The sequence below is a fragment of the Glossina fuscipes genome, unplaced genomic scaffold, assembly GCF_014805625.2.
Source record: "Glossina fuscipes isolate IAEA_lab_2018 unplaced genomic scaffold, Yale_Gfus_2 0, whole genome shotgun sequence".
Lineage (NCBI taxonomy): Eukaryota > Metazoa > Arthropoda > Insecta > Diptera > Glossinidae > Glossina > Glossina fuscipes.
In genome coordinates, this window is record NW_023998414.1 from 6199135 (window position 1) to 6223650 (window position 24516).

General features: G+C 32.2%; 1 protein-coding gene across 1 annotated transcript in view; it reads left to right on the top strand.

Annotated features, from left to right (window-relative positions):
* LOC119633938 overlaps positions 1-14703 on the top strand; it is an 81102-nt gene extending 66399 nt beyond the window's left edge. The window contains exons 7-8 of the mRNA XM_038027789.1: positions 137-319; positions 11454-14703. Of these exons, the coding sequence (XP_037883717.1) occupies positions 137-319; positions 11454-12491 (1221 nt within the window). The 3' untranslated portion in view covers positions 12492-14703. The remainder of the gene's footprint in view (positions 1-136; positions 320-11453) is intronic.
* Positions 14704-24516: the final 9813 nt, after the last annotated feature.

The following is a 24516-nucleotide window of genomic DNA, read 5'->3' on the forward strand; positions in this document are numbered from 1 at the left end:
TTCAATAAATTTCCGCTTTTTTCACTCTTTCACTTTCTATTTTGCTTTTTCTTTTTCCTTTAACTTGTTGTTATATATGTATTTTTTTCTTTTCTTTTTTTGTTTTTTTTTTTTTTTTTTTTTTTTTTTTGTTCAGTATGATTGTATAACAGCTACTGGGGGAGGACCGCAGGGAGCCGTTGACAAGCCATTTCTTTTGCAAGATGGTCGTGTTGGTTTAAAAGCCAGCCTAGATAAAGCCTGGTACACTCATGGCGAAGAGATTTGCGTTACCATTAATATACGCAACGACAGCAGGAAAACAGTACGGAAAATACGAGTAAGTAATAATTACCCCCAAGTTAATACACTTGTTTATCGACACAATTTTACTTAAGCAAAAGTAAAAATCAACAGAGATGCAAGTAAATAAAATTAATATTAAGTCACAAAATGAAAAGAAGACGAAGTATATTTTAATATTTTTTTTTAAACGATTCACTTAAGCAAAGTTCAAGAAAGAAAAATTTAAATTTTATTCAATTATTTTTAAGCGATTTTTACTAAATATTAAAGCTTTTTAAAAATACCCAAATATGCTAAGGATCTCGCTAACGCTAAAGATAAAATAATTATTATTTAATTAAAATTCTTAAGCTATTATCTTGGTTGTCTTAAAAGCTTCCGGCCGCAATATAAAGATGACAGGATGGCATATATGTTTGTAAATATATTGATACTCGTACTCAGTAATATTTTAGGCAATTTTTGTTGTTTGTCAAACGCTTGAATGAATGAATCAATGAGTGAGTGATTTTGTGAAAGTGGAAAGTTTTGAGCAAAGGGGCTTTCATTAAGTATTTGCTTTTCAAAGGCAATACGCCTACAAAAGCCAAAGACAACTGAACGTTGTGTACAAGGATTTCAAAACCTCATTTACTCCGGCAACATTTTAGGTAACTAAAGTGGAACGTCAATGTTCGCAAAAATCAAAAACTGTAAATGCTAATGAAAAAATCGCACAAGTCCGCCTAAGAATTCTGGAGCCCGTCCAAAGAATGTGTTGATCATATATTAAAAGAAAATTTTGGTCATGAGAAGCATAGCGAGAAGAATTAAGCCATTCTTTTGAGTCGTAAAACAACTCCTTGCCGTTTCCCTTCATCTAATTTGACAGTTCAATGCCATGAAATACCTTTTTCTGAAATAGAAATTCTGAACTGAATCTTACAAGTAATATTCTCTTCAAGTAAAATTATTTCCCAACCAATTATATTGTATGCCTATCGAGTATTGCGTAACTATGCCCTCTAATCCCTATTAAAATATATATCAAAATAAATGATTGAAAATGATACTAACTTTGCCTTGGGACATTTCGACTAAAGATTTCCTTCCATAAAAGAACAAATCTCAAGTCATTTACAAAAATTATTAAATTACAAATAAAATTCATATTAAATTGTCATTTACCCAATAATAATATTCTTCTTAGTCAACTTTTTGTAAACTGTAACACATAATCTATTTTATAAGTCAAGCTTTTCCTCCCCACACCAATTGTGGTACGAAAGTATATCAAGTTTGTGCGGATGTGTGCCAACACCCAGAACTTATTAAGATCGGCAAATATATCGGAATCATATTTTGAAGACTCAGAATTAATTTCTAAAGTGATTTAAGCTTGTATGGCCGTCTATCCATCGCATATATGTATATAGCTTGGTGGCAAAAATAAAGATACTGGTTTCATAATTGATATATACAGTGGAAATTCTTTCAGGCAAGTTGATATTGAAAATGAGCGAAATTAGTCAAGGGACACAATCATAGTTAACAGTATAGTGGCGGGGCGGGTGACATTATACGTAAATATCGCTATCAAGGACACTAACCAAACATTTTAAAAGACATCGTTTAAGCGGATTAGCAAAGTTCTGTTGGACAAACTCTTGGTAGGATTTAAATCAAAATATAGTTAACATAGAACTTTGTTAGAATTTTTTTTAAAAAATATTATAAATAAAATATGTCTTTATATTAATTAGTTAAAACTTGATATGAAAAAATTGTTCAAATCGAATAGGGCGAGCAAATGAAACCAGTACTGCATGAATCCTTTCCAAAACAATGTGCAAATTATATTGTCAACAAAGTTTCAGAAAATTGCTCTACTTAGCATTACATCGTTACCCATAACAGAGCAAAACATTCAAAAGATCGCTGCTAAGTATAAATTTTCAAAAAGTTCAAGGATTTACTGCAATATTCGGTTCGGAACCGATGAGATTATATGTTCGTCTATGTTGTTGTCATGTCTTTAATCTACAGGACGTAATTTTGAGGTATTTCGGTAGGATTTCATAGCAACATGTAAAATAGAATAAAAAACAATCCGCCTGAGTGGCCGAAGACGAGGAATCTCGATTAGCAACTCAATGGTCGTGGGTTCGAATCTCAAGTGCGGTAGTGTTTTTAATAAAAGCCGATAGCCTTAGATGCTAATGCTTTTAAGAGTTTAGTCTTAGAATTCATTTCTCTGGCGAAATTATTAATAATAATAATAATAATAGTAAAAGAGAAAACATAATTAAGCGATGGCCTATCTTAAGGATGACGTACAAAATATATACAAAGGTTGCACACGTTTACGTATTAAACTCGAGCATTCATGTGTTTACCTTACTTACAATTATTAATCGAACTGATTATAGGAAAATTAACGTTATGTTGCATAAGATTTTGTCTCCGGTGGAAGAAAATCTCATAAAACGGCAATAAATTGAATTACTTAACATTGTTGCGACGGTCGGTTGGTGTCTCGGTGTTCGGATTTATGCATCGTGAAAGCGAGAAAATAAATTTAATAATAACAATTTCGTTATATTAAATGTTGTTTTTGTTTTTCAACTTTCTCGAAAGTTAATGTCAAGTGATGTTTAGATAAAAACAAATAATTTATTTCCACGATGGTTGGTTTACAAAAAAAACTTGTAGCTTAGTAGTTTCAAGTATTTACTGCGAAAAAGTAAAACATAAAAAGCGCGGTAAAAACAAAATCTTAAATCTTGAATACCCACAACTTTAATCCAGGCATCGTATTCTTGGGTAACCGCAAACATGAAGTTCCACGTTAGCGATAGATTATAACTTATTGTTTTGCGATTGTTTTAGGTATGTCTACGAGGGTATCATATTCCTCGATTTTAGCACAACACTTCTTTTCTGCGACTCTGGACTCCAATCGCAGATGAGAGCAGTGTCAACATCGAACGCGTTTATAAATTCCTTACAGGCTTAATGAAAAATCTATAATAATAATATGCAAGAGTTCTTCAGTCCTTTTAATATTCTTCCTTTCGTTACCCTACTTTACAGCATAGAGCTCGCATACAGATACATTGTTGTGTTGTTACAAAAACAAAAGAAAGGAAACAAAAAACTATAATAGCAATTAAAATATGGCAGCAGGCAATGCTTTTTTTGCAAACTGCCTTCAAGTTATAAGTTCTACCTTAAAAAAAAAAAATCGCAAAGAATTAAGGCGAAGCATATAATTTGTGTGTGAGTGCTGCGATGTGTACTTATTAAATAACAATGAACGTTAATTATACATTGACAAACATCCTATCTCTCTTACGCTTATCGCGAAACATTTTTTAAACTGTTCTGCATTTGTGTGAAGCTAAAGGAAAATGAAAGCCAAACACTTGTATAAGTTGATTGATAGCGCTGCGAAAAGGTCAAAAGTGAAAAAAAAAGGAAATTTTGAAACCAAAGAATAGAACTGTAGAAACAAAAGGCACAACTACCATTTTATGTATAATAAATTTCATATTTCAATATATATTTTAATTTCAATTTCATTTTATTACTTATTGCCTACTTTAAGGAAGAATAATTATGTCAAAATGTCTTGCATATTTTGCTTAAAAAAATAAAAATGCATTTAAAGCATTACAAATCTACTCTTATAACGATTTAATCTTCTTTTTTTTTTATCAACGATAAACTGAATGTTATTTAAAAGCCCTTTAACTCAAACGTTAACCTTTAATAAAGTTCACGGAAAGCACGAAATGAAAACAATGCTGAAAGCGAAGATAAAAGTGCATTAATAAGTTTTTTTTTTTATTTTTTTTTTTTTTTTTTTTTGTTTGCGTTAGAAAATTGAACAAAAAACCGACTGTGAAAAGAATTATCTTGCTGAGGTAATGCTCTATACGAAATAATATGAAGGAATGAGTTTGGCAACTGACTTTTACAGTGCAAACAGAATTGTGAAATATAAAAATCATTGCTATGGTGATAAACTGCTTTGCTTCACAGGCTGAGTAACATCAACATAACAGTAAATATGAAAATCGTGTGACTTAAAATAATGCACAGCAATCCTCTGATGTTACTTTTAATAAAGTTATTCAAGTCAATGAAATTTTAAATGTTAGCAATGCTTTAAAGTCGCATTCTTATTTCAAAGGGATTTGTTTCGCTTCTTTCTTCTCTTCTATGTCAGGAATCTGTTCATAATACTCCTATTGATACCTTATGCTTCACGAAAATGTATGATCAAAAAAAAAAAAAAAAAAAAAAAAAAAAAAAAAAAAAAAAAAAAAACTCAATCAATGTGATCGAACAATCACTGCATTCAGATGATACGAGTGCGTCACCTCGAAGGACGAGGGGTATTTGCATTTTATCAAAACGTGTGCAAATTCTAAATTGATTTAAGCATGTCTGTCTGTCCGTTTGCGCGGTGTCTGTTGTAAACATTCTGCTGGCCGCAAAAGTGAAGCTATCGACTTCAAATTTGGCAAAAACAGTTTCGTAGCGAGAATGAGCCAAGTCGGTCGAACGACATCCCCATAGAAGCGCGTAAACAGGAAACACCTCTGTTTTTCAAAAGCGATGTAAAATTGGACTTTTGCTCACTGCTCAAACTATAGCAAATACAGGAACAAAAATTTGAAGGCAAATTCTAAGGGCAATGCTATAGCATTTGTGCAAATTAACCACGCCTACCCAATGTTATAGTGTATTAAAGATTAATTGGTTTTTCAATACTTTTTTAACGCGCAGAAACAAGCTTCAAAAAGCCTACAAAGTCTATAAATTCTTGGCCAGTTTCTTGAAAGCACCTAAACACGTCCACCTATTCGTCTGCCTATCTGTCTGTTTACGTAACTCTGCAAGATTTGTGGTAAATATTCTCCCGCCAGCGGAAACGCAGATATCGCCTACAAATTTTGCAAAATAGTTTGTAATTGACCTAAAATGTTCAAAGGACACGCCTGCAGCCACCACATGCTTATATGACAAAAAGTTTTATTTTGAAAATAGCAAAAATCAGCTGCGCCTGCTTCGTATTATAGAGCATGAAAATTTTCTTCTCTTCACTTTTTTAGAATAACGGCGATGGGTACAAAAGATTCGGTTACAACCGTACGTGTTTTTTTTTTTTTGTTTTGGTACCAAATTTGGAATGAATAATCCTCTGTAAAAGGAAATTGTTTGCACTTTCGAGAAATAATAGGCAATGGATTTGAAGCTCACTTATAATAGATCTTCTATAGAAGCGTGGCGGAAACAGTCTCGGTAATGGTATGAGTTTCAAAAGTGCGATAAAAATTTGCTTCCATACCTTCACAGACTTCACATAATATAATAATAACTACAAAGATATAAAATCTAGCAACTGATGATGATTGTTAGGAAATTCGAGCTAAGTGTTTCTTTTTATTTTCCCATCAAGTTTTTTGAAAAGAAGTAAAGGAAGGGAAAACGGTGTTCACAGCCCTTTGCATATGTGACCAATGGATAAGCGTTATGATTGAGCACTCAATACAGCTGCGACCGAACTAAACTCTGCCGCATTGAGATTTGTAACCGCGAGCACTGGCTACTTGCAGTTCAGGTCTATGCACTTCTTTAGCTTGAAAGAGTTGAAAAAAGAAGGTTTTCTTCTAAACTTTTGACCAGGCTGCGGTCGCTTCCTACCCCTCTTTCCCCATATCCTTTGCGGTTTCATTCTTTCGCGTTACATGTATAGGGGGCATTTGCTTGTTTACTTTTGTTGTTTGCGAAATAAATCATTTGCGTGAACAAAATCTATAAGTAGCAATGAAGCAATCACATTACCGAAATGGAAAAGGAAAACAAGAATAAAAGTTAATTTAAGGAATGTTTCTTTCATATTAAGAGGAGAAAAACAAACATCAAGAAAATCTATGAATAAATCTAAGCCAGAGGAATTACTTGCTATAATAATGATATGAGCGCAAGCGTAGATATAATATTTATCTATATATAGTATTCATCTTGAAAGATAGGGAAGCCAAATGAAAAGCTACGAACATATAAAAACAAATAAATATAAACTTTAATACGACATGAGACCTCACCACAATAACGACCAAGTTGTCACCTTGGAAATCTTCTACGTTAAAAAAGAGCAAAAGAGAAAAAATCTCTTCTCATCATAACAATTTATCGCGTAAATCGAAGAAATGCATACAATTGACGTTGAATGAAATTCTCATTAATCATAATGGAAAACTTGCAAAGTATTTACTTAATTGCGGGCATGTCAGCAGCATGATGAGAATAGATTTCATAGGCAGTAACGTTTTCAGTGACCCCGAAAAATATTTATACTAAGTTTTGGATCACAGACTATCTCAGATTGTAAGTTACAGATTTTTGATTTGAATTTGAATTTAAGCAAACTCAGGCACCGAAAATCAAATATGACTATATCGGCTGAGAAACTTATTCTATACGCAAACAATATATATATATATATATACATTACGGAGAATTGAAAATCTGATCGAATACGTGCTCATCGTTCAATGATAATAATGATGCGTAACCATATAAAGCAATTTAAAGAACTAAATCGTATCAGCGTAATGAAATTATTTGATCTGCAAAACCGTCAGTTACGACAACAATATCTAATAAAGGAAACAATTTCTAATATTAGTAGCGAAGAAACATATAAGAACATTGTAGTCAGGCATGACCGACCATTGGATATCTTACAGCACTTTACCTAAAATAATTATTCACTCGTTTTGGCAATTTTAATATATATTCACTCTATTATACATTGACTTATCACTTCTTACATACCAACTATGCACGTTTGATTTGCATGCAACGGCATACTTTTAATGTAAGCTCGCATATTGGAGGACGCTCAAAACATCACATGACAGTATCCGACTTTAGCAGACTTGATTTATTTCAAAAAAATTTTATTAATAAAAAAAAAGAGTTGAAATTAGACTCCTCCTCCTTATAATGGCTTGCTTTCCCCTGTATATATATATATATATATATATAATAACCTCTAAAAATAGACCTGTCTAATCCAAATTCCCTACCGCTTATTATTTATTAGAAATCTTATAGAGAGAGTGAGGTCCAAGAAGTCGACCCTTGTCTTTCAACTTTGGTCCATATAATTTTTATTTCAAATTTCTATCATGAACAAATTTTCAACATAAAACATTAACAATTCCGTCTTTTTGGCATATAGGGGCGTACATTGCCTGAGAATCCTTATATTCGGTATCCAAAAAATACACCTAAGTAATCCAAATTCATTAAAGTTCACTATCTTGTGGATTGACTATTAGGAATCAATTTTCACCAAGAAATTTTTGCAAATTCGACGTTTTTACTATGTAAAGATGCAGTTTTCGTAGTAACGGTTACATGAGAGGGGGTTCAAATAATTGGCCCAACCGAACCAAATTTTTAATATAAATTTTGAATGTCGAAATTCTGTTGCTCAGTGAGCTTTGTCGAAAAATTTTGAAAATTCCAATTGTTTTCCACACAAAGAGTTTTCAAAATAAAGCATTATAAGGGGAACGCTCGAAACAGTGAATCGATCCGAGCCGTTTTCAATACCATCCTTTCTTGGATCAAACAACGTCAGTGATAAATCTTAAAAATTACAACTATAGGTTGGGCACAAAGTTACACGGATAGGTGTCAGTTGAACAGACGGATCGACAAGCTTATTATAAAAAATATGAATTCATCTTAAGCCTTTCTGTATATGTAATAATGAAGGCATTTTGCTACCGACCAACAGGAAGAAAAAACGTAGCCATCGTTAATAAAATTGCTCGCTCACAATCAATTAAAATATGGATTAAAGGTCACAGGTTCTTAATGGTTTATGCTCTTGACAGGTAATTTACTCCAGATAAGAAAGCGAATACATATTTTTTAATATAAAATTTTTTTATTATCTTTCGATTTATTTGAGGTTAAAATATTCATAGGAAGTAAAATTTAAGGCATGTACATTTTCGGTGATAATAAAAATGCACTAATAAGGTCTTATCCTCTAGTAACTTTTTGCATTTATTGTTCTTTTTTTTTTACAAAAAAGAAAAAAAAAAAAATAGTTCATTACAAATTTTTACGTGTTCAAAGAGCTGTTAAATAATGCGAAGTTCTTGCATATAGGATGAGTAAGCTTTTCACTTGCATTTCATATAAAACAAAAATGTCAATGTGCAATGCAAGAAAATGAAAACAAGTAGGCCAGGTACGGCCAACCGTTAGATGCGTTACGCCGCCACTTCGTTCATCGTGTCGTGATAACACAGCAAAGATTGTTGATTCTTTTTATGTAAATGATAAAAAAAAAAAACTACAAAACAGACTTTCTTTCATATGATGGGGTCCAAAAAAAACTAGATCTATGTAATCCAAACTCCTTGCATGTAAATCGCTGCTATGACCCAATTTTAATCATAAAAAACTAAGAATGAAATCATTTTCTAAGGGGGTTTAGTATTCAAGAGGAATGTAGTACTTATATGAAACAAGGTCAAAGAAATGTATTCATCCGCTTCGAATTTGGTTCAATTAGTTTTTAGATCAAACTATCTTTATAGGGAAATTTTAATGATGAAATATTTTTTCGTTATTATATCTTAAAAATTGGGCAGACCGGCTTCGAAACGATTCACGAAGTGATTCCGAATCGATCGGTCCAATAAAATGATAGTCCATCTTAAATCTTTCTGGCTATTACGTACATTTGCACAAACTTAACACACCCTCGCAACCACAAGTGATGTGGAGAATAAAAAGCGAACTTTAACGCTGAGTGAAACGAATAAAAATGTCGGATGTTTTTATGGAATTCTTTTTACTTAAATAATTAAAAAAGAAAAACTGTTTTCATGATGCCATTACATTTCATGTATATAGGTGCATATTACAGATATGCAAATTACGCGTAGCCACGTCAGTGATTTCAAGCAAAAAATAAGAAAATTATATTTGGTCGTAATGTCGTGCTCTATAATATGAAGTAGACGCGATCGATTTTTTCTATTTTTAAACGAAAAGCTTTTTGCATGGGCGCAGTAGGTGTGTCCTTTGAAAAGTTTAGGTGACTTGCAAATTATTTTGCAAATTTGTAGGCGACCTAACGGCAGCATGTTTACCAAAGATACTACACAGTTGACAGACGGACAGACGGACAGACAGGCATGCTTAGGAGCAATCCAAATTTGGAAATGGTCAAGAATTTATATATTTTGTGGAGTTTTCGAAGCTTTTCACTGCGCATTATAAAGGTATTGAAAAAAATCAAATAAAATTTTGATGGGCTATAATGGCGGATACGGGTAACCAATTTTGCCCATTTTACAGCATTGCTCATACAATATACCTTCAAATTTTTGTATATTTATCTGCTTTACGTTACGAGTAATAATCAAAAAACCCATTAATATTATTATTCCTTTTAAACAACAAAGGCGTGCTCATTTTACAGTGCTCTGGAGGCATATTTTTCGAGCGATTTAACCCATTTTCAATATCAAGCTGTATGCAAAAGGTTTCAATACTTCTGCGAAATTTCAAGTGAATAACCTCATTTTTGTGGCGAGGAGAACGTTTACAACAACCATTACACAGGCGGACGGACGGACATGCTTAGATCGATTCAAAATTTAAGACTGATCGTGAATATATATACTTTATGGGCTATCTTTAGCCTCTTTTTGTGGTATTGCAAACGTTTTAACAAAATGCCTATACCTCTCATCCTTCGCTGCTAAGTATAATAAGATTTGAAAAATATCAAAAATCAGCAAGAGTTTAAAGCGTATAGAATATTAGATAAATATTCGAGGGAAAAAGAAGTCAAGTCTTTTATTCTTTAATACTCTTTAATACCAACCTCTAGCTCAACTTTCGTTTTCATATTTTCTTTCTTTAAATTCTTATGATTTATGGAGGCATCCCATTAATGTGAAAATTTATTATAAAAGACATAGGAGAAGTTCTTGGCACTATTAACCTAATGTAACATATTTTTACGTAGAGGAAACAAAAACAAAGGAAAGATTTTCGCGTGAAAAATATTCTACGGGGAAGAAACTCCTAACAGTTTCGCTTTTCATAACTTCCTTTAGGAGCAAACTAAAAGTTTTCATATCATTCGTTTTTATATAATAAACAACACACACATTCTTAAAATATGTGAAATATTCTTTATTCTTTTCTTTTCATACCCAGAGGTGTATTAATTTTGTCAAAACGTTTGCAACGCCAAAAAGGAAGCTTTAGAGACCCCACAAAGTATATATATATATATATACTCTTGATATACTCAACTTCTAAATCAATTTAAACATGTCCGCGTCTATCCATCTGTGCAATGTCCATTGTAAACATTATCCTCGCCGCAAAGTTGAAGCTAATCGACTTCGAATTTGGCAGAAACAGTTTGGTACTGAGGATGGGGCCAAGTCGATTGAAGTACACGCCAACAGCATCACGTAAACAGAGAACACCTCTGTTTTTCGAAAGCGATGAAAAATTGGTTTTTTGCTCATTATTCATAAACTATAGCCAAAAAATTGTGCAAAAATTTGAAGGCATATTCTATGGGCAAGCTGTAGCATTTGTACAAATCTACCACGCCTACCCAATGTTATAGTGTCTTAAAATTTAATTATTTTGTCAATACCTTTATAACGCGCAGAAACAATCTTCACAATATCTAGCATCGTCCATAAGCATACAAATTATTAGCCAGTTTCACCTAAACGTGTCGACCTACTCGTCCGTCCATCTGTTCGCTTGCCCAACTTTCCAGCGATTGTGATAAACATTCTCCCGTCAGCGAAACTAAAGATATCGCGTACAAGTTTACAAGAGAATTTGAAATTGACCGAAACTTTTTACAGGACACGCCTACAACGCCCGCATGCCTCTACGACAAAAACTTTGATTTTGAAAAAAGAAGAAACCCACTACCCCCGCCCCAAATAATAGGGCATGAGAATTTTGCTCTTTTACTTCCTTTGTCGTATTTTGGTGTAAGCGGTGACGGGAATAAAAGATTCGGTGCCGACCAAATTTAATCCTTATTTTTGTTTTTTTTTTTTTCAATTTTTCTCTAATAAATTCGTTTTATTTGATTTTTGCAGGTTTGTGCCATACAGCATGTCGATGTGTGCATGTTTAATAATGGGAAATTTAAAAATGTTGTTGCCGACGCGGACGTACCATCTTCAACGGATCGTATCGTAACTCCTGGTACTACGTTTAATACCGCGGTCATATTAAAACCTCAACGTGGTACAACTAAGAACTGGATAGCTTTAGAAGATTCGCTGCAACGTAGCACCGAACCCGATGAAATAACTGGCAATATCGCGGCTTCGGCTGTACGCACACCTCATTACTTAATGCAAGCATCGCATTCACCGAATTATTGTTCGAGTCCCGGAGTTTGTATACCTCCGGCTGTTAGTGCGATTCATGGCGGTTCAAATGCTGCCAACGGCGCTACCAATAATGAACGTAATGTCTTTGCCATTTACGTCTCTTACTATGTCAAAGTTAAATTAACACTGTCCGGTATGGGTGGTGAGTTATCATTGAAATTACCATTTGTCTTAGTTCATATAGATGAGGAGCAAAAACATTTATATGAATTGCCAATAAAAAAATTAACCTTAGATGAGGTGCCAGCTAATCGCAAAATTACCCCAACATCTAATATAGACGACAATAGTAATAATGAAGAATCAAATGAGGAACAACAACAGCAACAACAACAGCAACAACAATCTTCAAACGTAGACGCTAAACGAGTCTACTCAGTAATCAGTCATAACTTAGATCACATTGAATCCTTAGATAGTTCTGAACAGTTACTCATTAAAGTCCCTTCGATGACAGGCGCATGTAATAAGCGACGTTTACTAATGCGTAGTGAGACTATAGCTAAAGATTTGGAAGAAGATCTCGACGACACCGATGACGCTGAAGTAGAAATGGGAAAAAATGATGGAAAATTAGAGCAAGTTGTGCATATGGCTCAAATCCACTATGATACAAACACTAGCGAAGAGCACGTCGATAAAGAAGATCAAATTTATCAATCGTCTGATGAAACGCCAGCTGAAGAAAATCTGGATAAATTGTCATTAAAAACTACAAACAGTACAAATGGCGCGTGATTTTGATGTTTAAGAGAAATGTTTCATAGGAAACGTAGCTCCTAATCTTTCTCAAAAAATTAATCAAATCGCTTGGAAGCTCTATTACAATTATGAAAATGCTTACATATAATACAACTTAGTTTCATGTACACAACAAGCAGATAGAGAATATTCTTCGGACAATATTTGACTTGAAAACAAATAAACACACTATAGTGGGCGATGTCTCACAATTAAATATCCTACACCATCCTATAATTATTCATATAACGACTTTTTAAAAAAGAGACGTTTTTTGGGAAGTATACTTGGGCCAAAACATGTTCACGTACAGAATTTCATCAAACTATCTCGAAAATTGCGTATTTGACAGGACGGACAGACGGACAAGCCCGCTTAAATCGATGAAATGTCGATCTATCTCTAGTCCTTCTTGATGATTACATCCATCGTCACATACCTAACACACACACACTTCGTAGTCTCACATCTCTGCGATTCTTCAATTAATTCCCGCATTTTTTCTATACCATACACTAATGGTAGTACTTGTGGGATATTTGTGCGAACGTATGTAATACCTACAAGAGCTTAAGATAGACCCAACTATTCTTATACCGATCAATTCAAAATCATGTTTTAAGCTTTTCCGTCCGTCCGTCCGACTGTTCAACCTACCGGTAGTAATCCTTGAGACAATTTGATGAAATTTGATGCAATGACGTGCTTGGACTCAAGGACAACTCCTATTGAAAATGGTTTTTGACCAAACCCCGTATAATACCTTGTTTTGAAAAGTTTTTATATGGAAAAAAATTGCAATTTTTAAATTTTTTTCGAAAAAACTCACTGAACAATAGTACTTCTAAACATTCTAAATTAATAAGAAAAATTTGGTTCGATCGGCGCAATTGTTTCAACCCCTTCTCACAGAAATCTTCCTTCGAAAACTGAATCTTTATATAGTAATTATATATAATTTTCAATACTTCATTGTGAAATTTGGTTCCTAATAGTAAATTGACATAGATGTCAATCTTATCTAATTTTGAACCATCTAGATCTATTTTTTGAATATTACCGCACGTAAGAAATCTCAGGAAATGTAAACCCTTATATGCCAAAAATGCTAAATTGTTAATGTTTTATGATGAAAATTTGTTCATGATAGTGGACCAAATTTGAATCACATTAGTCCATTTCTGGGATTCCACTTCATATAGTATTTCATACGCATAATAAGACCTTCTTCAAATAAAGATTTAATTTTTAATATTTGATGATCAAAATTAATCCATAATAGAAATATAGGAATTATATTAGCGATAATGATGGATCAGAGAGATCTATTTTTTAGATACTAACATCTATAGATGTTATCATGAAAAGTAAGCCAGCCCTTTTATAGAAAGAAAGTCTCATTTGCAATTTTTTGTAACCGAAACTCTAAAATAATAAAATTTGTAAGAAATAAATTGAGTGTGGGCGGTCATGTGATGTTTTGGGAATCCTTCAATATGCGGGCTGTCATGAAGACGAATGTTTTTTCATGGTGTTATTGTACGAAACGAATAATGAATAATTGTACTGTTGGTGAAATGCTGTAGGTTATCTAATGGTCAGCCTTGCCCTCCCATAATCTTCTAATTTATTTTTCTTTCATATATGTTACTTGAATAAATATTCAAGCAGTTCTTCAAAGAAATTAAGTCAACATTCACTGAATGCTTGCACTTTTTCAATTAATTAAACTCATTTGTTTGCCTACAGTAAAAGCCTTAATGCAAGAGCATGGATTCCTTTATTTAAGACTCCACTGTACGGTTACCTTTTTCTTTTGAAAAAATCGTTAAAGGTTTCAAAGTTTATCAAGGGAGAACTTATCCAAACCACACACGTTAAAAAGCTTAAACCAAAACATATCGAAAACTTTTACAAATAAAACAAAAATAATAATAATAATAATAATAATAATAAATAGAAGAAGAAGAATATTTGAATGCCGATTAAACTACAACAGACTATAAGGCAAATTTATATATATTTAAAAAGCTGATGTGTAATAAAAGAAATGAAAAAATCATTTATTTAAATAAAAATATAAATTGAAAAATTAAAAAAAAAAAACAATTTTACAATACAACACCCACCAGCAATTGTTATAAACGTTAAGAGAAGAATCTGTAATTTTATAGAAAAATGTTAAACGAGTTCAAATAAGTTCCTAGAAATTTTAAGATAAAAAGTTATGCTATAAACTAACAAGCATACAAAAAAGCTAAACCCTCCACAAATATATAAAAAAAAAAAGAAAAAAAAAAATTTATATATATATATATATATATGTATATATACGATGAAATTAAAACAATTTCAATGTAAAGGGTTGAAGAATTTGTTGAAAGCTTTGTAGGACACTGATAATGAAACTTTATTAAAATTTGAAGAAAAATTATATGAAATATTAACTCTATGCCTAACTTGATAAATCAATGCGTAGTGGCTGTTCCGCTTCTACTATATATGTACATTTTAAGGAAATGAAAAGAAATCAATTCTATTTTGCGAAGTGATAATGAGAGCGTAAGTCATACGAAAGAGAAGGTTCATGTCGGGAAGGAAAGCATAGCAAAATTTTTTCACGAAAATTTTCAATTTTAATATGGTTTTTGATCAAAATCAACGCCTTTATCGATTTGATGATGGTTGCTGAAATCGACATTGAACCATTAGCGATTTTCAGATATATTATTTTAGAAATTGACCTCTTTTTTTTTTTTTATTTCCCTATCGAAGTAACAGGGTGATGGTCAGAAATAAGTAAGCAAAGAGAAAGTGATAGGAAGTGAACGCAAGCTGGTGCATGTCTGCTCAATCGGTAAATTTTATGTCCTTACCGACTAAATATCGGTTGTAGTCTCAGCTCACTGGACACTAGAGACTCGCAAACCATGATTTAGTAGTCACTTATTAGTCTTATCTGTTCAAATGCTTATGAGGAAGAGTTTGTCGTAAAGTTACATACATCTTTCGGCGAATCTTAAGTATTCGGTATGTGGGGAGGCGCGATGACGGTCAGGAAAGGTTATAGCTAAAGAGGGATTGAAAGATGGAGTAGCGCTTGTGCACGTTTGACTTAACAGCGAAAATATCAGACCACTGCTGGAAGAGTATTTCAAAGGCGAGCAATGTAATTGAAAAACGCCCATTCACTGTAGTATGTCAAACGATATTCGGGCAATTCCAGGACGCGTCGGTGGGAACGCTGAGAAAGCCTTGTAGTCTTGGTAAAGTATTTAATTGGTTCACGTACCTATCTTTATATCTTTGCAACTCTTGCACGGGATGTATCTATACATCCCACCTTAGCCCCTTATTATACCGATATTCGGGAATTATTTTTTGTATGCATATATTTTATCAACATTTCACCTTACGCCACTTGTACTGCAATATAATTAATACGAGTTAGTACTTAAGATTTAAACTTATCCGTCCGTATGACCAACGTAAAATTAAAGATATTTTCTTCAAATGGACCAAATAGGTCAAAGTACACACACACAATATAAAATAAAAAACAAAAAAAAAAAACAAAAATGAAGATTTTTATTCGTTACTCGATACATATGAAATATTCGGCGACAGCTAAATATAATTTTTTTGCTTGTTTTCTTTCTTCAATAATAAGAGAAGGGAATATAGAGAAAAAAAAAAACTTTTTTGCTTCCCTATCCATTAGATGCTTGCATGTATGTAGATCAACGACATCTATTGGTGAACATGATAAAGTAATGCAAAGAACAGTTAAGTTCGATGCTTTTCTCTACATAAAATAACAAATATATAAGACCTTCGCTGTTTATAGACAAACATCGGCCATTTCAATGCTTAGTAAGTGAACCTTTTCAAATCGCATTACCAACACCAAATAATTCGTGCAAATATCGTTTATTCCCCCTATTCCTAAACATGTTTGCATAAAAAAAACGTAATCCCATCACGAGACCAAATTAGACAAAGACAACCTACAAATTAAAAACAATTAAGTTTGTTCCAGCAAAAATTCTAATAATAGTCCAACTGACACGCCTCCATTTAAAAGAACATTTTGCATTTATAATCAAAAACGCTCGATCAGAACCGCATATAACTATCTTACTTACGTAAAAACCCGAATGAATTGGGCTCGGCAATTGATAACCTGCATAAGTTTGGAGATGTTTGTAAGTGCCCCAAGAACGGAATGAAAAAAATGATAAGAGAATATCCTAATAAAGAAAAAAACTCGAAATTTATTCATTTTAAACACATTGAATGCACAAAATACCTAAACAAAAATTTTGATAGTAAAGTCCCAATGGACAATGCAGCACAATGTAAATTATAAAAATATACTTTATTATAATTTGCAAAAATATTTGGTATACAACTAAAACATTGTTTAAATTAAAAAAAAAAAAAAAAAACGAATATATAAACATATATATATATGTATATACATATATATATTTAACTAGTTTATAAATAAATGTCTGAGTATATGAAAATGCTTAATAAAATTTTTGAAAAGTAGTTTTATTGCTTACAATTGCTTTGCAAGTTCGATGAAATTAATAAAAATTCAATCATCTTATCTCATGGAAAGCAACTGCTTTCTACATCCATCATCGAAGGATAAGAGGTATATTCATTTTGTTAAACCGTTCGCAACGCCCAGACGGAAGCTTCAGAGGCCCCACAAAGTGTATATATTCTTGATTAGCATCAAATCCTAAATCAATTTAAACATGTTCATCTGTCCATCTGTCCGTCTGTATAATGTCTGTTGTAATAATGATTCTAGTCGCAAAAATGAACCTATCGACTTCAAATTTGACAGAAACAGATTGGTATTGGAAATCTGCCAAATCAGTGAAAGGAGCCGCGTAAAGGGCCATGCAAACGAAGAACACCTCTATTTTTCAAAAGGAATAAAAACGCATACATACATACATATAAAAAACTTGAAAAAATGGCAAAGACGTTTAACAGGACAGACAACCAGAATTTTATGTGGCTCGATTTCTGTTTCTGTTTATAAATATAGTCATTACGTCCAGTCGAATAGACGCTTAAAAAATTTTCAATTTAGCAAATTATGGGCTATAGGCCTAAAATACATCCTGGGGTAGCATCCGTATAATTTAAAAAAATAGATAACGATCCTCGGGTGATATGTCATGCATAGTCTGGAAAAATGTATATAATATTTTAAACATATTTATATGCAAAAACATTCCACAAATATCAGTTTTTTGTACCCTATCCCACTTGCGATACAAGGGCATATGAAGTGTGTATCGATCCATGCAATACATAGAAGAATTTAAGACAGGTCCGTCGTTTATTACACCGATCGATTCAAATATATTCTCTAGATCGAAGATCTAAGCTTGTCTGTCCGTGTGTCCGTTTTGCGCTCAACATACAGGTGAGAATTTTTAACACATTTTGATAAAATTTAATTAACTGACAGATTTTGGCTCAAAGACAAATGCTATTGAAAATTATTCGGATCAGATCGCTTTTACGACCACCTACCATATAGAGCAACCATTTTCAAAATTCGTTATATTAACAACTGTGGATGTAGGGTATTTGATGATGAGCCATGTATCACTATACTATTTTCACTTGTTTTAATTAAGAACAAGCTTCTTTCAATAGGAAATTTCATAGGGAAATTTCGCTTAAATTTATTGAAACGTTCAACGAGCATAAAATGTCGAAATCTGCAACATAAGTTGATATAAACGATGAAACGAAAAAATATTTAATTTACTAGATTATCGTTGGTTTGGTATTTTCTTCTTTTTTTCATACATATGCACATATATGCATACTAAAGCGTGTGTGCGCTTGAAAACATGGAAGATAAGAAGAAAAGCATACAGGATGACGTCATATCAAGAAAACATTTGTTCAATAATCATTTTGCCCACACAGAGCAAACAATCAAATAGCTGCCAGTGTATAATAACAGGACTACTTCTGTTACGTTAACCGAGTCATCAAAATACACGTAATGTATGCAATACGTTACATTTTCAAAATTTCTTGTGCTCTCTAATCGCTAATGATTGCAAATTCTAAGGTATATAGTTGATAACGCCGCAACTACATATCGAAGAAGTCAACTTGATATGTAAGATGGAGCGAAAGCAACTTAAAAATTCTTGTGATCTGTTGATCAGTCCTACGTTAAGTCTTGAATATACCAGAGTAGTAGAACCTATGTGATTAATATAATAATTCATATTACATAACTAATTGAAACTAACAGCTCTAGTCTGTCTGTCCTTGTAGCAGTTTTTACATCAATTTTATATCCAGACTCGTAGTAAAATCTTTCCATATTGGTTTTTAAAATTTTTAATTGAAATTTTAGGAAGAAGAAAAATTAAAAATCCTCCTTTCTCTCCTTTAAAAAATGCTTAGCGTTTTCCAACCCGAAACTTTCGTATAACATAAAAATTATGTAGAAAATCGCAAAGACGAAGTTTCTGAAATACACTGATACGAAAGCGAAATGTACATGAGGAAATATTATATGAAACATTATGCAAATAAATATGAAGCAAATGTGAAACGGGATTGATTTACCACAACAAACGCAATGGATACCATATCTATATTAACATATATATCCCTATTGCAGTGCTAAAGTCTACGCAGAGTTTCAAGTACGCATGAAAGTCGCGCGAGTGTTAAAGGGTTAAGAGTAATATCTCTTTCCTTGCCTTGCAATGAGAGTAAGTTTCTATAAGGTTCTCATCCAATATATTCCGGACAGTAAGGGGGAAGGAACTTTCCGTCGAAAACCTTAACTACATGTAAAAGCAACGAAAATAATTATTTGATTTTTACTATATTTATGCACATTTTTGAATTTCTGACATGAAGCAGTTCTCTCTGCGTCCATTTATTCATCAAAAATCTCTTTTTAGAATAACATTTTACTTATATTTTCATTTGAATCGGAAGCTCAATAGCTATTTTTCTTTCAAGCTAAAATATTATGTTCTCGAATATCGTTAATCCAATGTTCATTAACGGTTGCTCGATAGATAACAAGAACCGTCAATCCAAAATAGATATTCGCTTTCGAGGTCGCTCGATAACGAGCACTGTAACCCGATTCAAGATCTCCATGGGCTTTTGGCTTTGCCAAATTACAGAACACAAACAACTAAGAAAATTAGATTCGCTAGTAACCGAATTTTTTATACTCAACATCGTTATCCGAAATTTTCATAATCTATACTAACAGGTGGACCGCGGCTGATTTTTTTTTTATATTTTCAGAATACAATTTGAAATTTATATGGTCTACGTGCTGTACTTTATTAATAGCAAACAAAAAATACGGAAAGCAAAGGCGTTCACAATTTGTGTTGCATAGGTGTGTGAGCGTTAAAAGCGTGTTCTTTGATAAGTTTAGGTCATTTTCCAATGGAAGAATATTTAACGCAGCTAGCAGACTGGTAGGCAGACAAACAGACGGACATCCATAAGCGCATTCCGAAGGTGGCAAGGCTTAGGAATATATATGCTTGATGGGATTTTCGAAGCTTGCTTATGCGCGTTATAAAGGTATAGAAAAAAACAAATTTTAATACACTATAATGACTGGTAGGCCTGGTCATTTTATTCCATTTTTATACTATCACTATAGAATATACGTTCAAGCTTTTGCAGATTTATATACTGTATCTAGTTTGAGTAATGAGCAAGAGACAATTTTTTTAATTCTGAAATTGAAACATAGAGATGTTCTCGTAGTGCTATATTTGGCCCATTTTTAATACCCAACTATGTACAAGAAATTCCAATGTTTCTGCCACATTTGAAGTTGATAGATTCATTTTTACGAACAGAAGAACGCTTGCAACACGCATTACCCAAACGAACAACAGGCGCACATAGGGACATGCACCCTTCACGGATGAGAAGAATAAAAAGCAAGAAAGCTGTGGTTAACATTCCATATGGTTTAAATACGTCCTAATGAAATTTTGTACATACGTGATTTTGACTGCGGATTCAGACAATCACTTCAATGCGTCATTTGATATGAGTTGAAGAGTTTTCGACATAACCTCAAATTTGTCACATGAAATTTTCGTTACGGATTATATCATCGAAAGCGATGGCTTTAGTTAATGAAATGAAATAAAGAAAAGGCCTTTTTTCCTTTAATATTTTTCGATCTTTATTTGTATTAATATTTTAAATAAATTTTTCTGAATTTTTTCACGTTGCCTCTCTTTAATATTTTCATTAAGTTTTGTTTTTTTTTTTTTATTTTTTTTTTTTTTTAATTTAAATATTTATTAATAATAACGCCATCGTTTACCAAGATCATTACCATTGTTAACGTTATGATTGCAATAATCAGCATTTTTGTTTTCTTATTTTTTTTTTTTGTTGTTTTTTTTTGCCAGAAATACTTTGAATTATGCCTTTTTTTGTTTTAAATATTTTACATTAAATATCAATATATTTTGTAATAACTGCTCTATTTTTATCGTGTTTGCTGCCATTGTAATATATATATATATATATATATATATATATATATATATATATATGAGAATATATTCTTATATAGTATGTGATATTTGAGTACAGACACACATCTGTTATATATACTTTATATATAAGTGTATATAAATATATATAATAGAAATAAGTAAGAAAGCTATATATATATATCCACCACTACCGACACCATCAACACCACCAACACTATCTACAAATATTTTGACGGCAGTTCTGAGCTGAGTTAACGAGCTCATCTAAACAACTTCTAGTCTTCGAAGGGCTTTCACACAGCTTACCTATTTTATCTCTTTCTTTCACTTTTCGTCCTTATGTGAGAAAATAATCTTATAGAGTACACACTGCGCGTGGCACGAAGGGTCTTAAGACAGATTCATTTTTTTTTTTTTTTTTTTTTGTTATATTGAAACACTTTCTGATTCGATTTGATCGTGTCTGTCCGTCTCGTTTCCTTTTGTTCAGTCTAGATACCATAAATTTTGAAATATTTTATTAAACATGTTTTGACCCAAGAACGAACGCTATTGAAAATGATTCGGATCGGGCCGCTTCTTCAACCACTTCCTATATAACATCTGTAGAGTGGCTCACTGTAATATTTTTACTTTTTTTTTTTTTTCTAGTTTTATAGATAAACTTTGGACTTTTACTTTAACGAATAAACGGATACGGTCTATGTAAACACAAGAAAATATCAGATAAGGTGTTTGATTTGATTAGCTGTGGACGCTATACGCAGCAAGCTAACAGCATGAGTATGAAAGTGAATGTCTTGCCAAGTGGTGGATATAAAAATTAAATACAATTTGTATTGTATAAAAAGAAAAAAAAAACAAAATTCCTGCATTATTTTAAACGAATTGACAGGTATAGATATTATAAAAAACAATTTTCTTTTTTTCTTTATAGACTAATAACAATTCGTATATTCATTAAATAAAACTCTATGATCTTAATAAATTTTCTTTTTTAGTAAAAACAAAAGTTTTTAATTTAATTCTGATTTAAGAAGGGAGGCAAAAAAAGGCACTACCATCTAATTAGGAGTTTTTCGTTTTCTGTTTTGTTTTTTTTTTTTTGATTTTCACTTAATTATTTATTTTGCTTCTCTTAAAACTGAATTTAAAAATTTTTTATGCTTTTTTATTTATTTGTAAATTTTTTTGATTTTTTTTTAAATTTTTTATGAAATGTTTTTTATAATTTATTTAAAAAATGTATGCAATTAAAATTGGTGTTTTAAGTAAATTAATGGGTTTTTTTTTTTGTAATGTTTTTCTCCGTCTTACAAACATTTTAATGAAAACCAAGTAAGAAAGTCTTATTCGGTTTAATGTTACCCTTGAATGCCCGATATCTCAAGTGCCTATAAATGAAACGCAAAAGTTTCGATAAATTTATGGATGAATTCAGTTTTACCTGTCGAAACTATTTTTGCAAAGGAGTTTTTGGATGGCCCTCATATTTGTAATCGACTTTATATCGATATTTACTGAGAATGAAAATATATTGAAATTTTTAATTTTTTTTTAAGTTTTTCACCGATCTTTTGTATATACAGTATATTAAGTTTAGACGGATGTATACTATATCCCAGAGGAACTTGAGATAAACCCACCAATCGATTCCAAAATTAGTCCAAGCATGTCTATCCGCCTGGCCCTCTTAACACTTTAATACATATGTTCGAATCGCACCCTTTCTTTTGAAAGGTCATTACATGGACAACTGCATTCGACAAAGTGGCGTACGCCAATTAATGACCGACCGTATCACACTATAGTATTTTAATTTATTAATTACAGTAGCATTTAAATCATAGATGAAAACTTGAAATCTAAAATCTATATATCAAAATTTCTTCACCTGACAGTTAAAACTCTATTTCGCTGAATATATTACAAAATTCATAATTCATATATTTGGCTTTCGCAAATGGAACTACAAAACCTTCATCCATACTGCAGCAAATAAAATCGAATTAAGACGACTTTTCATCACAACTCTTCATCTCCAATATATAAAAAGTGCGTAATACTTGAATAATTAGACCCTTGGTTTTGACTAGCCCATTACAATTGTTTTCTATAGCCATCATCGAAGGATGTACGTGTACGCACATTCACTTCGTCAAAACGCTTGCAACATCCAGAAGGAGGCTTCATAGATCCCATAAAGTATATACATTCTTGATCAGCATCAAATTCTAAACCGATGTAATCATGTCCGTGTGTCTATCACTATGAAAATTAATTAATTTTTTCCTCTTTTTTTATTAGTTTTTTTTTTAAGATAACGGTAATGGGTATATAAGATTCCGTCGCAGCCGAATATAATTTCCTTAATCGTTATATTTCTGCTTGTCGCAGAAAGTTTTAAGCTTTTTGGAAAATCACAATCGCTTTTAAACTGAAATCTGTTATCGTCAAATGGGAATCCATTTGCCTAGTTTCAGCTCCCTATCTCTATTCTTGAAAGCCCGAACATTTTAATAGCCGAGGCGGATAGATAAATAAGTAAATCACAACGAATAAATTTACACACTAAGCAACTACAATAAATTAGGATTTGGCGGATATAAGATCGTCAGCGAAATGCACCTTCCCTTGAGACTCATAAAATTATTGATAATTAAAATTAATGCAGAAAATAAAATCAAAATGCATAATTTATACGATAAAAATTGTAATCCTCTTGCTAAACATATTTGCGCTAAGAAAGTGAAGTGAGCTTCGAACATTTTCGAAAATCATTAGCACTCCACCTACAATAACCAAGAAATTGTAGGCAAATATTGATAAAACTGAAAGTTGTTATAAAAGTTTGCACAGAACAATCGAAACAGTAAGTGCTGCGACTGATTACTGTTTCACAAAGCAAGCCTGCAATATAGACAAAGTAAGATTTCAGTGTAAAAGCTAGGCACGCTTGAGGTAGATCGATGATGGATTCTGGAGTCCATTCATCCCGTAACAAATAAAGATTTCTTGCCCTTTTAGACAGCAAAATGTATATAAAAATTAACGCCATACAAGATCTAAATCCGTCACAAATCAAATCGTTTGCCCAATTTCGCATAACAGATGTGTTTACTTTAACATTTATAGAAACTCAAGTAAAGAAAACGGATTTGCGGGGAAAGAATCAATAATTTCTAGAATTTATTAAATTACAATTCAAGGATAAATAAATGAAGACAATAGAATTGTTGTTAAATTTCCTCGTCTTACGAAAGACGATATTGCTTTGCGTTTACGTCACAAGTCCTTATTTAGTGCTAACAACAAAAAGGATCTTTCTTAAGCCGAGTGAAACAATTGATACTGATTGCTACTGATAACCGGCAAATTATATATTTTTAAACAAGTTCTCATTTCCCGCGATCGATAGTGCGGTAACAACTTTCCTGAGGAAACGAATTACGCAATTCAAATGAATG